Source organism: Pongo pygmaeus, chromosome 6 (genome assembly GCF_028885625.2).
Source record: "Pongo pygmaeus isolate AG05252 chromosome 6, NHGRI_mPonPyg2-v2.0_pri, whole genome shotgun sequence".
NCBI lineage: Eukaryota > Metazoa > Chordata > Mammalia > Primates > Hominidae > Pongo > Pongo pygmaeus.
This window is the reverse complement of record NC_072379.2, coordinates 30955792-30972474: the sequence shown is the minus strand read 5'-3', so window position 1 is coordinate 30972474 and position 16683 is coordinate 30955792. Positions and strand designations below refer to the sequence as shown.

The 16683-nt window shown below is 50.9% G+C and overlaps 1 protein-coding gene across 1 annotated transcript in view; it reads right to left on the bottom strand.

Moving 5' to 3' along the window:
* Positions 1-16683, bottom strand: part of LOC129041507 (protein sidekick-1-like) — a 55253-nt gene that overhangs the window by 20561 nt on the left and 18009 nt on the right. The window contains exon 8 of the mRNA XM_054497050.1: positions 2151-2345. Within this exon, the coding sequence (XP_054353025.1) occupies positions 2151-2345 (195 nt within the window). The remainder of the gene's footprint in view (positions 1-2150; positions 2346-16683) is intronic.

Below are 16683 nucleotides of genomic sequence, written 5' to 3'. Positions count from 1 at the left end.
TGGAAAATCTCCGAAATCTCTGGGCCCGATAATCAGGTGGCATAGCGTTGGGTGGGACTGTGGGGCGGGACTGTGGGGCGGGGCTGTGGGGCGGGGCTGTGGGGCGGGGCTGTGGGGCGGGACACGGGGAAATAAGAGGACTTGCTGTGAGACCGTGTCTGTGATGCACCTGCACACGTGCCTGGCTCGTGGGAGGGGCACAGTCAATGTTTAAGATAAATAAACCATAAAACCACACGAATACATTAGAGAATGAAGTCAAAACGTTTGCTTGGGAGCCATTACCATCTTCCTGAGAAGCCGACAGCCCTGAGTGCTGATACCCAGGGTGGCAGCAGGGGGATGGGGGTGCCCCTTTCACAGGGCATCTCTTCCATGTGCTTTACATTGAAGAAGCACCTCGGGTGTCTGTGGTGACTGAGGGCTTCCGTCCCTCCAGCTAATAACATTAATAATAATGATAGTGGTAATGGTCATGGAGGGGATGTGCTTTCATTGAATGCTATGGGAGGACCAAAGGCAGGGGCTCACACCTGCAATCTCAGAGCTTTGGGAGGCTGAGGCGGGAGGATCGCTTGAGCCCAGGAGCTGGAGACCAGCCTGGGCAACGTAGTAAGACCCCCATCTCTACAAAAATTAAAATAATTAGCTGGGCACGGTGGCTCATGCCTGTAACCCCAGCACTTTGGGCGGCCAAGATGGGTATCATAGCAAGACTCTGTCTCTTCAGAACATAATTAGCTGGGTGGTGTGTGCCTGTAGTCCCCGCTACTGGGGAGGCTGAGGTGGGAGCATTGCTTGAGCCCAGGCATTCCAGGCTGTGGTGACCTATGATCACATCACTGCACTCCAGCCTGGGCGACAGAGCAAGACTTGTTTCAAAAATAAAAAAACAAAAATAGGAACGTGGCCAGAGCTGTGTGCTCCAAGTATCCCTGCAGCGGTGCCTGTAAGCTCCCTCCTGTCCTCATTCCCGCAGGGTCCCTGGGTCTGGCCGTGACGTCAGGACCTGGAGTGGGAGCCGGGGCTGCTGAGGTGAGGGTCCTGTGGCACCAACCCTGGGCGCTGCAAGGCCCGAGGACACGTGCGGAGCCCACTGAGAAGGGTGCCCACTATAGACTTTCATGGGAAGAGTTGGCCTCGTGGCGTCAGAGGGGAGTCTAAATCTCAGCTCTGCAGTTGTGTGTCTGGGCAAATTAATAAACCTCTCTCAGTTTCCTCCATCTCATCTTTGGTAAAAATCGGAGCTAATGCCATGCTGCAGGGAGGACAGGCCAAGTGCAGTGCACGGAGCACCTGTCCCCGTGCATGGAGCAGAGCCCTGCTCGCCCGGCAGTTCTCATTGGGAAGGCAGTTATTTGGAAAACTTACTTACTGAGCACCTGCTCCACGGAGGATGTGGGCTTAACATCAGAGACTGGGGGCTGCTTTGGGGAGCTCAACCTCAAACGTGGTGACTCTGCAGCCTTGCCCCAGGTACTCAGCCTCCGTGAGTAATGTTGCTCTCCTTAAACCTGAGACCGTCTCACATATCTAAGAGAGCAGGTGTGAGGCTGAAGGTGTAAATGCAATGCTCACGTGTCTGACAGAGCAGGTGTGAGGCTGAAAGTGTGTCACGCAATGCTCACATGTCTGAGAGAGCAGGTGTGAGGCTGAAAGTGTGTCATGAAATGCTCACATGTCTGAGAGAGCAGGTGTGAGGCTGAAAGTGTGTCATGAAATGCTCACGTCTGAGAGAGCAGGTGTGAGGCTGAAGGTGTGAACGCAGTGCTCACGTGTCTGAGAGAGCAGGTGTGAGGCTGAAGGTGTGAACGCAATGCTCACGTGTCTGAGAGAGCAGGTGTGAGGCTGAAGGTGTGAACGCAGTGCTCACGTGTCTGAGAGAGCAGGTGTGAGGCTGAAAGTGTGTCATGCAATGCTCACGTGTCTGAGAGAGCAGGTGTGAGGCTGAAGGTGTGAATGCAATGCTGTTTGATAGTGTGCCCAGCTCCATGTCGGGCTCAGTGGGTGCTTCGTAAATGCTCACATCCCTTCTCTTTCTCCAAAGGGAAGGCTGAAGCCTCCCAGGTACCCAGCAGACCCCAGAGGGCCTGATTGAGGAAGCGGCACCCACCACGTCTGCAGTACCCCCAGGTCCCCCAAGGTCTTACCTCTCTTCTCGGTGGTGATGACGGTGGCCTCCAGTGGCTCCCCCCAGCCCTGCCTCGTCTTGGCGGACAGCCTGAAGATGTATGCGGACTCCAGGGCCAGGTCGGTGGCTGTGAACTGCCTCACCGTGGCGCCGACCTCCACGGTGGTGAAGGTGTGGGGGCTGCTGCTGGCCAGGCGGTAGGCAATCTGGTACCCTGCAGGCAGGTGACATGGGAGACAGCTGCTAAGCCAGTCACCCACGGCACAGGGAAGCCCTGTACCCACACCCTGTGCCGACCCCTGGAACAGAAACCCCGGGAAGGCCATCTGTCTCTTCCCCGTCTCTGGAGGTCACTGCCTGTGCACTGAAAGGGTGGTCTCATGGCTGTGATGAATGGTGGGGCCCCACATGGATTTCCCTGTGAAGCTTGTTTCCTGCTCCATCCTTCACCGGAAGAAGGTGTGAACACGGGTTCATCTTTCCTTAGGACACGGGCACAAGGCGAGCATGCCGCAGGGACCCAGTCCCACTCCCTTCCCCATGGGGCTGCAGAGGGCTGTGGCTTCTCAGTCTCTGCCTCTCCCTCCCTCCTGCAGTCCGGCTCTCCCCCTCACTCTCTTAGGAAGTCCTTTAATTCTTGCCATTGACAGCATGGCCTGCCCAGGCAGGACAGCAGCTCCACAGCTGCCACTCCTCCTTCCCTCCTTTGTCTTCCCTGCCTGCCTGCACCTCTGACCCCCAGCTCCCTCCAGGGACCCCAGCAACATCCATCCAGCCCCTTCTGTGGCCCCACCCCTCCCGAGCAGCTCCGCCAGGGCAGCTCTGCTTACAGAATCCCCCTGTGCTTCCTAGTTGAGGGAGGGCTCCTGGTTTGCTAAGTTCCTCAATTGGGAGGGGCTGGGGGCTGACCAGATGTTCCTTATTAATGATCACCCCTCTCCACTGGCCGCCCCAGGCCTCCCCCGCTGGTGTCTGGAGGAACCTTGTTAATTCTGCAGCTCCAGTCTGCACCCTGCCTGGCTCACAGACAATGTGTGGTCCAGTGGCTGAGCTCCAGCACTGATTAAAACCAGAAATGATGGGGCGCTGTGGCTTCCAAAAAATTAATAACTGTTGGAGTTAAACAAGGGAGGATGCATAGGGGGAACAGAGCCGCTCTCTGGCCTCACCAGTGCTGCCTCTTCGTGGACTGGCCTCTGCATTGGGGGCTCACCCTCTGTGGGGAGGAGCTGCCGGGCGACCCCACGCTACCTGCCCCCAGCCGTCAGCCTCTGCTCTGGGTGAACCCCTCCCTCTCTCAGCTCTTCCTGCTCTCGGGTCTCTGGCTCACGGACCACCGAGCTCACAGGCATCCTCCCAGCTCCTGCGCCTTGTCACTCATCCAAGGGTTTAACGAGCCCCTCCCCAGCCCGCCATCTGGGAGGTGGGAGGACAATTACACAGAGATCAGACTTCAAGTGCATCCTCACATCAGGCCCCAGGCATCACCGCTCACCGTCAGCATCATCATCACCACCACACAGACAGGGACACACGCCCTGCCCTGTCCATGACGCCGCCACCTCTAGGCCCAGGTGTCTGCAGGACCCTGAACTTAGGCCCCCAGAGTGGCTGTCGCAGCCACTGCCCTGCCTCCAGTGGACGGGCTGTCTTCCCCACAATGGGGACCGGGAGTCCTGAGACTTCCTGGATGTGGCCCTGCTGGCCTCAGGCCTCTGGCAAGGGTGTCCCTGCTAGAATCTTGTTCCTTCCCAGTCACTGACCGACCGAGGGCAGCCTAGAGACGGCGGCCAGCTCTTCCCCCACGCCTCCCCTTCCCCCACGCCTCCCCTTCCCCCACGCCTCCCCTTCCCCCACACCCCTGTGTAGTGAGAGTAGGGAGAGGGCCAGCTCTTCCCACAGGCCTCCCGTTTCTCCCACCCCTGCATAGTGAGAGTAGGGAGTCGGCCGTGCACACACAATGGAAGCTCAGTCTGAGGCTTCAGGGCTCCTGGCCATCCCGCACTCTGACGATGAGGAGAGCGTGACCACAGCAGCTACACTGCTGGGCACATCCAGGGACCCTGCTGCATCCCTGCAACGCTTCCCATGCCAGACCCTCGCCACAGCCCTGCCAGGAAGCATACGAGACAAGGACGAGGACGAGACCGTGAAGCTCCAAGAGGGGTCCCCAGCGAGAAAGTGATGAGAGAGTCGGGCTAGAGCCCCACGGGTGCCTACTCTTCTGGGAGAAGCAAACACCCACGGCGATCTGTGAGCAAAGGGAGAGCATCCCTTCGCCAGGTCCCAGTTGCTTGGGACCACAGACCCCAGGGCCCACTACGCAGAAGCATCCTCTCCAATAGAAGCCAGCGGGCCCCTCGAAGGAAGGACACACCTTTGGGGGTGCACCTCTGGGCTGGAATCCCGTTCTGCCAATCATTCACTGTGTGACCATGGATGAGCAATGCAGCCTCTCCGAGCCTCAGTTTGCTGGACTACATGGTGCAAGGATATGGCAGGACACCTCATGGGGTGCCAGGAGGGCTCTGGGGGCTCACGGTGGTAATGACCTGGCTGGCACAGCCATGCCTGGTTGCTCCTGGCTTTAATATTATTATAAAACAATTGCAGTCATGACTTCCCCTCCCTCCTCCAGCTGGCAGGACCCCTTCCCTAGCAGTCCCTCACCCTGTGGTGGCCGGTATGACCACAGAGTTATCATTCCTCACAGCCTCCACGGAACCTTATTCCCCGGACCTGTCCACAGGCACTGAGGGCATGGCGCCTTAGGCCCCTGCAGCTCTAGGACAGGGTGGTGAATGCCCACCGGAGGCAGCACAGGGGCCCAGAACAGACATGGCCAAGCCCCCAGCCCGGCCCGAGGAGTGACACCCCCAACTTTGCAATGCCTGATTGAGTTAACTACCTACGGCGTGTGCTCAGCATTGAGCGGGCCACAGAGCAGGACTCCCTGGGCCGGAGTTCCCCCTTGAAATGTAAATTCCCCAACAGTGTCCTGCTTCCTCGGGGCCGGGAGAATGACCCGAATTCTGAGGTCTCTGGGCGGCTGCGTTCTGCCTGGAAAAAGCATCTCTGGCCACAGAATCGATATTCATCTTGGAGACCTTCTAGGCTTAAGCTGCCTTTTGTCTAAAGACATTCAATATCGTTACGATTTCTTGAGATGTATAATATTCACATGGCTCAAAAATCATGCAAACGTGCCAGGCAAAGAGTGCAAAGCAGCCGGGCACAGTGGCTCACGCCTGTAATCCCAGCATTTTGGGAGGCCAAGGAGGGTGGATCACTTGAGGTCAAGACTTTGAGACCAGCCTGGCCAACATGGTGAAACCCTGTCTCTACTAAAAATACAAAACTTCAGCAGGGCGCGGCGGCTCATGCCTGTAATCTCAGCACTTTGGGAGGCCGAGGTGGGCTGATCACAAGGTCAGGAGTTACAGACTAGCCTGGCCAACATGGTGAAACCCTGTCTCTAATAAAAATACAAAAATTAGCGTGGGTGCTTGTAATCTCAGCTACTCAGGAGGCTGAGGCAGGAGAATCGCTTGAACCTGGGATGCGGAGGTTGCAGTGAGCCGAGATTGTGTTACTGCACTCCAGCCTGGGTGACAGAGCAAGACTGTCTCCAGCAAAAACAGGAAACAAAACAAAACAAAAACACAAAACCAAAACCATCAAGAATGATGTGTAGCCCGGTGTAAGTTCAGGCATTTGAATATCGTTCCTAGATGGCTATTGAGGAGTATCCTGAGGCATGGGGGTCAGGAGTTGAGGTTTTGGTGAGCGTTCTGGTGGGATTAGCGATGGAAGTGGGGCTGGTGTTGTGGGTGAAGTGGGTGAAGGAGTACGATGGGATGGTAGTGGTGGTGAATTTTAATAGTGTGGGGAGCTGGATGATTTATGAGGGGGGAGGGGTCAGGGGAAGAGATATGAATCTTTCCCTAAAGCAGCAGAAATCAAGTTTGTGTTAGAAACAGACTCATGTATGTATGCGTAGGGTTCAGCCTGCTCCCTCCACACTGTCAAGGTGGGATTACCTCACTGATTTTGCACAGTGGCTAAAGAGATTTCTTCTTCACAGTGTGAAAAAACATGTCTATCCCGGCCGGGCACGGTGGCTCACGCCTGTAACCCCAGCACTTTGGGAGGCTGAGGCAGGTGGATCAAAAGGTCAGTAGTTCAAGACCAGCCTGGCCAAGATTGTGAAACCCCGCCTTTACTAAAAATACAAAAATTAGCCAGGCACGGTGGCGGGTGTCTGTAATACCAACTGCTTGGGAGGCTGAGGCAGGAGAATCACTTGAACCCGGGAGGCAGAGGTTGCAGTGAGCCAAGATCGCACTACTGCACTCCAGCCCGGGTGACAGAGTGAGACTTTGTCTCAAAAACAACAACAAAAACATGCCTATCCTAAGAGAAAGAGAAAGAGAAAGCCCTGTGTGGAAGATGCTCAGACGCCTGGCCCCGATAGATGACTAACGAGGGCATCCCCATTACCCAGCATCCCCGATGGCCCAGAACGTGCCTTTCCTACAGATCCCACCAGCCTACCTGAGTTCCCTTGATTTGTTACTTAATATGTTGGAGAGTTGTGTGTGATTAAGACTTCTCGCTCAAATTCCAAATTGCCTTTCAGTGACTGTGAATTAATGAGGTATTATTTACTTTCAGGAGCAGGGCATGGTTACAGATGTGTTTTCATTATTGTTTAATCTTTACTGTTTCACCATGTTTTATCTCTGCCCAGATTATTCCATTGCTAGAGGTAATAATCCTGAGATGAAATGAAGATGTTGTTCAAAGGCACGTCTTGTGGATCACAGGATTTGGGGATTATGTGGGAACTGGTTTCTTCTTGCCAAGCTGTCTGAGGTTTGCTTACAGACCCTCCTTTCTATCAATGGCCCCACCTGACTCTTCTGTCCTCCAGGGTGAGCCTTGCCCTTGGCCATGCCGCAGACTACACAGGCTTCCATCACGTGGTTATGCACTTGCCCCTTCACTGCCCCATGTGGACCTCACCTCACCTGCCTTGGAGGATACACTGCCTCGGATTTGTGGATTGTTTTTCGTGTGTGGTCCTTGCCTCTCTCAGAAGCTCCTGACTGGACAGGGAGCCGGGAGACCTGGCTCCTGACCCAGCCCTCAGGCAAGTTCTAACCTCTGCCTGACTCTCAGTTCTCATCTCTTGCTATTAATCTTTTTTTTTTAATTTAAAATAGAGATGGGGTCTCACTATGTTGCCCAGGCTGGTCTTGAACTCCTGGGCTCAAGCGATCCTTCTGCCTCAGCCTCTCAAAGTGCTGGGATTGCAGGTATGAGCCACTGTGTCCGGCCTCTATTAATCATTTTTTAAAATGGAGACACAGCTTATTAGGGGCCTCTATATTCCAGGCACTTCATAGCTACCATATTAAGACTTCATGACATTCCCCAGGCAGATATTCCTGTTTCCATTTCACATTTGCAGGCAAGGAGGGGCTGGGTGCCCACAAGCACACAGCAAACAGGGCAGGGCTGGGGTCCTTCGGCATCGAGCCCCAGCTCTTCCCAGGATACCCTGCTGTTGGCCTCAGCTCCCTCCTGCTGCAGTATGATGGGATTCTGATGATTAAAGAAAAGGGAGAAAAAAACAGAAAACAATTCAGAGAAAGTCACTCAGCAGGATATTCTGAAGGTGACCGTCACAGAGTGGGGGAAACTGCAAAACATCTAGAAACAGCCCCTCATCGTGGGGCCGCGGTTCCCACTTGGGCCCAGCTCCAGAGCCGCGCCTCCAGCATGTGAGGGCTCCCATCTGAGCAGGCTGAATTGTTTCAGAAAGTGCCAAAGAAACGGAGTCCTCTGGAAGAGGCTTGGGGAGTAGCATCAGGAAAGAGGTTAGCTGAGGTGGGCCCAGGGAGAGCGCTATGCAGTGGGGGCCGGAGGCAAAGCCACCAGATCTGAGAGGGGGACGAACAACCTGTGAAGTGCAGGCTGGGGTGGAGCGGGCGGCAGAGAAGGCCCGCAGGAGCAGCGCCACTGTCTGCAGCAGCCGGAGCACGAAGAAGGGAACCTGTGTGCTCCTGGGGAAGCGGTGATGGGGGGACAAGGCACTCTGGAGGTCACACTTCCACAGTGTGGGCCTGGCAGGAGTCCGTTTGCAGAACTGGCCCAGAGGTGCACAATGAATAGGCTCATGGGAGAACAGCGGGCTCTTGTTGTTCAGGGAGGCCTGGGGCCCTGCCCCATTACCAGATCCTTCCCATCGATGGACTCTCCCTGCCTGAGTCCCGAGGGCTCCACCCAGCTCCAAGACAGCCCAGACAGCGCAGGCAAGGCCCTCTCATGCGGTGCTAAAGCTCTCAGCCCCTCAGTCCCATAGCGCTCCTGGGGCTTCAGCTTTTCAAGATTTTTTATATATATATATGTGTGTGTATATATATATATACGTATATATGTATATACGTACATATACGTGTATATATACACATATGTATATACGTATATATGTGTATATATACACATATGTGTATATACGTATATATACGTGTGTATATACACATATGTGTATATACGTATATATACGTGTGTATATACACATATGTGTATATATACGTATATATACGTGTGTATATACACGTATGTGTATATACACACGTATATGTATATACGCATATATATACACGTATATGTATATACGTATATATACGCGTATATATACACATATGTATATACGTATAAATACGCGTATATATACACATATGTATATACGTATAAATACGCGTATATATACACATATGTATATACGTATATATACGCGTATATATACACATATATGTATATACGTATATATACGCGTATATATACACATATATGTATATACGTATATATACGCGCATATATACACATATATGTATACACACGCGTATATATACACATATGTATATACACGCGTATATATACACATATGTATATACGTATATATACGCGTATATATACACATATGTATATACGTATATATACGCGTATATATACACATATGTATATACGTGTATATACGCGTATATATACACATATGTATATACGTGTATATACGCGTATATATACACATATGTATATACGTATATACGCGTATATATACACATATGTATATACGTATATATACGTGTATATATACACATATATGTATATATGTACATGCATATATGTGTACATGTATATATGTATGTATACATATATGTACACACATATACATATATGTGTACATATATACATATATGTATACATATATACATATATGTATACATGTATACATATATACGTACATGTATACGTATATGTGTATACGTATACACATATACGTACATGTATACGTATATGTGTATACGTATACACATATACGTATACGTATACACATATACGTATACGTATACACATACGTATGTGTGTATACCTATATATACACATACACGTATGTGTGTATACCTATATATACACATACACGTATGTGTGTATACCTATATATACACATACACGTATGTGTGTATACCTATATATACACATACACGTATGTGTGTATACGCGTGCACGTATGTGTATACGCGTGCACGTATGTGTGTATACGCGTGCACGTATACACGTATGTGTGTATACGCGTGCACGTATACACGTATGTGTGTATACGCGTGCACGTATACACGTATGTGTGTATATGCGTGCACGTATATATGTATATACATATACATACATATACACGTATACATGTATATGTATACGTATACATGTATACACACATATATACACATATATACACACACATATACATATATACACACACGTACATATATACACATATATATAGTTGTTTATACATATAGATAGATAGATAGATAGATGCTTCTTTTGTATAAAAGCCATCCAAAAAAAGCAGGAAAAAAACAAACCCATGAAATCACCTTTGGCCTTAGGGTGGGTGCCCCATGAGCAGACCCTGAGGCCAGGACTGGAGTGCAAGTGGCGATTTGGGAGGTCACCCCAGGAAAGAGGGGGTGGGTAGAGAAGTGAGATGGAGAAGAAGCTGATGAATGTGTGTGCATCAGGGCAGGGGCCGTGGGGCTGGGCTTCTCCCACTGGGGGGCCAGTGGAGAACCTGTTAGCCTCGTCCCCAACACACGACACAGGGGAGAGCTGCAGTGTGCGACCACTGCCTCTCAGCAGTTGGTTGAGGGCTGTTGGGGGCACCCCTTGAATGTATGGCCCAGTCCTCAAAACCTAGCAGGCTCCAGCAGCCACAGAAAGCCCTTGGGCAGAGTCCCAGGTGATGGCCTGGAAGCTGGGGTGATGGTATGCTGGTCTACAGCAGGGCCATGCTGCCACTCAGAGATAACTATAGCTGTCTTGGGACTTTTTTTGGTAATCAGTTTTCTTTTCTTTTCTTTTCCTTCCCTCCTTCCTTCTTCTTTCTCTTTCTCTCTCTTTTTTTTTTTTTTTTTTTTTTTTTTGAGACAGTTTCACTATTGTTGCCCAGGCTGGAGTGTAATGGTATGATCTCGGCTATACTGCAACCTCTGCCTCCCAAGTTCAAATGTTTCTCCTGCCTCAGCCTCCCAAGTAGGTGGGATTACAGGTGTGTGCCACCATGCCCAGCTAATTTTTGTATTTTTAGTAGAAACGGGGTTTCACCATGTTGGCCAGGCTGGTCTTGAACTCCTGACCTCAGGTGATCCACCCTTCTCAGCCTCCCAAAGTGCTGGGATTACAGGCATGAGCCACCACACCCAGTCTTTGGTAATCATTTTTCTGTGCATATGAGTACTCAACAAACCCAGATTTCCACACTCAATACGAGTTTTTCATTCTGCGATTTCTGCACAACATAGCAAAAGCATGTTTTCCCTTTAGAAGCATGAATTTTAATGACTGCTTAATAGTGCACTGTGCGGCAGCGCTGCTGGGCCGAAGTAGGAAGGGGGGAGTTTGCAGTGGGGTTGCCCTCCCCTCCCCTGACCTTTAGGATGCAGGCCTGGCAAAGCACCCATGAGATAATGTATGCAGATGGCAAAGCACGACGCCATCCCTGCTAACTACAGAAATCTGGGTGGTTCTTCTCTCTCTGATCTGGTTCCCTAGGCACTGGAAGAAAATTCCTTGGCCTGTGGGTTCTATTTGTACCTTCCTATTATTTGCCCTCAAATAAAGATAATATCAGCTGCTCACCACACCACGGTCTGCTGAACATAAAGATGAATGCCTATAGCTCACCTTGACACGTTTAAAAAGTCCTAGACTCTATGGACAATAGAAGACAGCTTTTTTTTTTCTGTACATAAATGGCTCAAAGGAGCAGCTGAGTAATAGTCCTTGCATTTTTAGAGAATAATGATAGATGGTGTTCAGAGATAAGAGCGTTTCTGTGGAAAAGGCTAGTTATGTAATTACGGTTACAGCGAGATCAGAAACACCGGCGTGCTGAACTTCAGCGACGCAAGGCCAGAAGACGGCGGCGTGTGCGAGGGAGGAATGAACAGGCCGAATCAATAGCAGCAGTAAAATGTGGCTTACGAGGAGCCCTATTTTTAAGGGTATGGGTGAATTATGATAATACAGGCATTAAAAGGAGCAAGGCCAAGTACGAGACACATTGATCCAAATGGAAGATTAAAAACATCAAGCGAGAGGCCTGAGTGGGTTTCTGAATACACCTGGAAGATGGAGGCGGCACTGCGCATTTAGACAATCAGAATCCAGAAAGGGACTGCGCCACGGGCCTAAGTTCCAGAACCGTCCACTGCTCGAGACACAAGAAGGTGGCGCTAAGGAGCTGAGGCTGGATACTGGAAGCCTTGTAGGCATCTCAGCTCCGGGTCAGCCTGAAGACTGACGCCGCGGAGCTATACACAGAGCAATTTGGAGACCTCTATCCGGACATTTTAGGTGGCTGCAAAGCCTTTGAGATAGAGTCTCGCTCTGTCACCCAGGCTGGAGTGCAGTGGCGCGATCTTGGCTCACTGCAACTTCCGCCTCCCGGGTTCAAGCCATTCTCATGCCTCAGCCCCCTGAGTAGCTGGGATTACAGGTGTGTGCCACCGTGCCCAGCTAGTTGCAAACCTTTAATAAATTGTGCACTTCTCTGGGAAACAAAAGGCATAGTCTGAGAGTTGCTGTTCAGTGAGCATCACTGGGCCCCAGTGCTCAGGAACCCAAAGCACGACCATCAGGGGCACATGCTGTCGATCTCTCTGTAGCTGCTGTTGGTGGGCGAGTGGGTCAGAGAACCCGCAAGCCACTGAATTGCCCCAGGAGGCCCACACTGGCCGAGCCTAGATGCTGCGGCCTGTGGATTTTGCAGCTTATCCATCCAAGGGCTGGGGATCAAAACGCTGAATCTGCAAACAGGGATCATATTTGCTGGAGCTCCTGATTCTCAGCAGAGTTCCCGTACACCCTTCGTAATAAGCTTAAAGGTAAATGTTAGGCCCTCCTGCTGGCAGGGCGGGATCCCGTGTGTCTGGCCAGGGCAGGCCCATGTGGGTCTGAAGAGTTCACGCATCATCACGTTAGCATAATAGCAGTCAAGGCCCTGTGGTGTCAGCTGGTGGGTGAGGGAGGGACATCTGTACTCAGGGGGTTCCAACCCCATCCCCCCAAAGAAAAGTTCTAAATGCTAAAAGCACACCACAGTAAAATATTTATGCAAATAAGCAAGTGTTTTCTCCTCTAGGCGCCTGCCGTGGTTCACGCTGTTAATCTCTTTTGGAAACACAAGAACATGTTTTGATATAGATTACAAAAGCTCGGGCGGCAGAGGTGTTTATGTACTCAGAAGGCCAAGCTGCCAGAGTGGGAACATTGATTCAAGGTCTCTGGATGTAAAGTGAGTCAGGCAAAAAGATGTTTTGCTTTCTCCCCTGTGAACACCCATCTGAATTTGCAGGAAGTGTCTTCCTGTCTTCCTGCAGCCGCCGCCGTGTGGTGTGCCGGCTGTAATGACCCATGGGTGACAGGTTATCCGGACAACATGCATTACAATTACAACCCAATGCTGCATGACAGAGGAGGCTCGGCAGTGAGGTTGTCTGCCTCGCAGGTAGACGTGGTGCTGTGTGATTCAGCAGCGTTCGGCATGGTTGGAGTGCTCAAAGTATTTAAATGATTATCCTTCTCCTTACCTGGGCTTCAGTGGCTTTCAGTGACCACAAATCAAGATCCATACCTCTTGACGCACATTAGGAACACTCTGTAACCCAAGCAGCCTTCTAAGTTTTCTTTCTCTTGTTGGCAAGAAGCCTCTGCTTCAGCAGCCAGAGTTATGGAGGACAAATCAAGGCAGCACACCACTGGTGCATGCAACAGGAATACTAGGACCAGGCTAAGCCCCCAGTGATCCAGGAGGAGCTCCCAAGTCCAGAGAGCCTCCAGCCTCCTCTGGTGCCAGGGAAATGATGAAATATTCGATGTGATAGGGAAGCTAACGTTTACTCAGCACTCACTATGTAGCAGGCACTGTTCTAAGTGCAACTCATTTAACCAGTGAGGGAGGCATGAATGTGCTTCCCCTTTGAGGGATGGGGAAACTGAGGCATGGGAATGCTAAGAAACACATATAAATTCACCCAGCTAATAAGCATAGGCTGAGATCTGAGTCCAAAACGTTATCCACGCTGCCGGCCTACTTGTCAGTGATGCAGTGTTGAAAACACAGGGGAAAGGAAAAGCAGGCAGCCCCAAGGTTCGTGCCATCTGACTTGTGCAGACGACAGCTGCTTTCTTTCTTGCTATTTCAGTGAATCTGCAATGAACATCCTTGTATGTTTCTCCTTGTGCACACAGGCAAGAATTTCTCTAGGGCAATGGCCTGGAAGTGCAGAGTGTCTGGGGTGCGGTGTGAATGCACTCACCTTTCCTGGATATTGCCAGAGCACTCCCCAAAGTGGATGCACCAACTCCCGCTCCTGGCAAGGGTGTAGGGGTCTTGTTTCTCCAGATCCTCATGTAAACTTGGCATTATCACAGCTTCTTATGGTGCCAAATCTGGCGAATGTGAAATGGGATTTCATTGTGGCCTCAATTATCATTTTATAGTGCTCTTGTCATGGGAAAAAGAAATGTCAGGGACAGTCTGGAAAGTAAACGACATGATAAAACCAGCTGATGGGCTCACTGAACAGCGGGCCTCACGCCGTGCCGGCGGGCATGCTGAGGAGAAGCCTGACCAGGTGGACACGTGCAGGGAGCAGGGCAATGAAGACCCGGGGCTACAGAGGACATCGGCGTGAGTCCTCAGGAAGGGCAGATGCCCTGGAGAAGTGGGCGTGTCAGGCAGAGGGCAGGGCCTAGAGCCGGCTGAGGCCAGAGCCTCCCCACGTGTGCAAGGAAGCCCTGGGTCAAAGTCACAGCACTGGAATCTGAGCATGGGTCCGTCTATGGCAAGAGAGAAGCACAGATGAAGAGAGGAGCATGCTTTGCTCCTGCACCGCTCCCACACCTTCGCACTCCAGAACTGATTCTTGGCAGCCCGGTAAGCTGACAGTGAGTGGACGAGGTGACCACAGAGTGAGGACTTGCCGGGAGGGTCTACCGAGGCCGGCAGTGGGAGCCAGGGGCCCTGCCAGGGTGGAGGTGGGGCTGGGGCGAGCCTTCTTCTTCACGGGGAACACTGTTCTTGTGGACTCCTGTGACTCTGTCAATGTTTCTTGTTTCACAGCATGCTGGGGACAGCTCCTGGGTAATCAGATATTAGCCCTGCTTGTTCCAGAAAAGGCTGATGCCTGGGTGCTGTGCTGAGGTTAAGGCCTGCCTAGGTGGGGCTCCTGCAAATCTCTTTGCCACAGCTGTCTGCTGGGCAGACCATTTCCTACCCCAAGACTGGGCTCACTGTGCAGGCACCAGATGTGGCTCGTAGCTCCCTCTCCGCCAGGCCAGGCCCTGAAATGCTCACCTCCACGGTGGCTGCTCATCTGAGATTTTGGTAGCAGGAACCCGCAATTCCAAAGGTCACCTGATTGAGAAATGCCGTACTCAAAGCCAAACACTTCTATCTAGCAACTCCAGAAATCACATAAAGAAAGAGGCAAAGCGAAAATAGGCCACAGCTTCCTTGTGCAGAAGACTTAGGAAGCTCCAGGCCCCCTCTCAGGGAAGCAAGGGCTCAATAAATATCTGACTTTGCATCCACCCTTCTCAGGCTGCCAGAGTGATTACCTAAAAGGCAAATCTGATCGCGCAGCTTTCCCACTCAAAGACCTTGGATGAGTTCCTGCTGCCGTTCAACACAGGCCTCCAAACTTTTTTTTAGTGATGTGAACCTCTTTCTTCCAACCAAGTCTTAGAATCCTAAGATCAAACGCAGGCAAAAGTGGTGAATTTTACCACTCGTTTGTAAGTCTGGGTTTATAACTTTACTGTAAATCACCTAGAACACAGGCTAGCTGAATCAGGGGTCTCCGGTATGTCAGGATTCGGTCAATATCCTGAGAGCTAATCTGGGGCTGGGGCAATGTTCTGTGGCTGCTGCGCTTGCCTCTAATAGGCCAGTTTAAAATGTCCAGGTCTCAGGGCCACATTCTCCAGGACACAGCAGGGAGCTCACAGTAGCTCAAGACCTGGCCCAGCCTCCATCCCCAGCCTTGGAGCTGTCAGTGCTCCCACAGGCTGAAAGCATTCAGTCTTGGCTGAGTGGACACCCCTCTTCCCTTCTTCCAAGGCTTTAGAAGCCACCTATCTCCAGATCCCTCTCAAAAGGAGACTTCCACCCACAGAGACCCCACCCAGAAGGAGCTGTGTGTGAGGCACTGAATGAAACCTCTTTCAGATGGCTTATCTCACTGTACTCTCAACGTGTGTCTCCCTTACGGGACTGTGGGCAACTTGAGGACAGGCACGCCTCATTCATTCCTCACCCCCCACTGTATGTACGACACCTGCACAGGGAAAGTCCTTATTTTGTCTCTGTGAAAGGGTGAATGAGTCAAGGAACTGGGGATGTTATAAAATAGAATTTGCTGCTTTGGGGAACTGGGAAAAATTCAGGCTTTTCATCATTGTTACCAGAGTTCGCATGCTGGCTGTAATGCTGAAAATTCAGAAGTAAACACATTCCCTGGGACCCAAGGCATGCGCTTCATCTCAGCGGCTTTTTACAAGGATTGGGTGCAAGTGCTGTAGCAGAAAGATGTTTCCAAGAACATGAGAACAAAGGCTAGGTCTGCATTTTCTCTGAAAAACTAGCCTGTTGTTTCTCAAACACACATCAAAATAGCCTGATATATCAGAGAGGAAGGGAAGGTCGGTTACAAACGGTATCGCCATGAGCCGCAAACGAATGGAAGAAATTCCAGGTTAACAAAATGTAAATTTCATTCCATACGAAAAACCTTTAGTACATAGCTCAGAAAACAGTCAAGAGGCCCATGATCATCTCGGTTCAGGAAATGCTAGGCTGCTGGAGACAGGCTTTTGTTTAACCTCATGAACATCTAACGAACAGGGAAGACATCAACTTGATTGTTATTTCTCTCCTTTTAAATACCATCACTCCTTTTTATTTTTAATTCTTATTTTGGGGATAA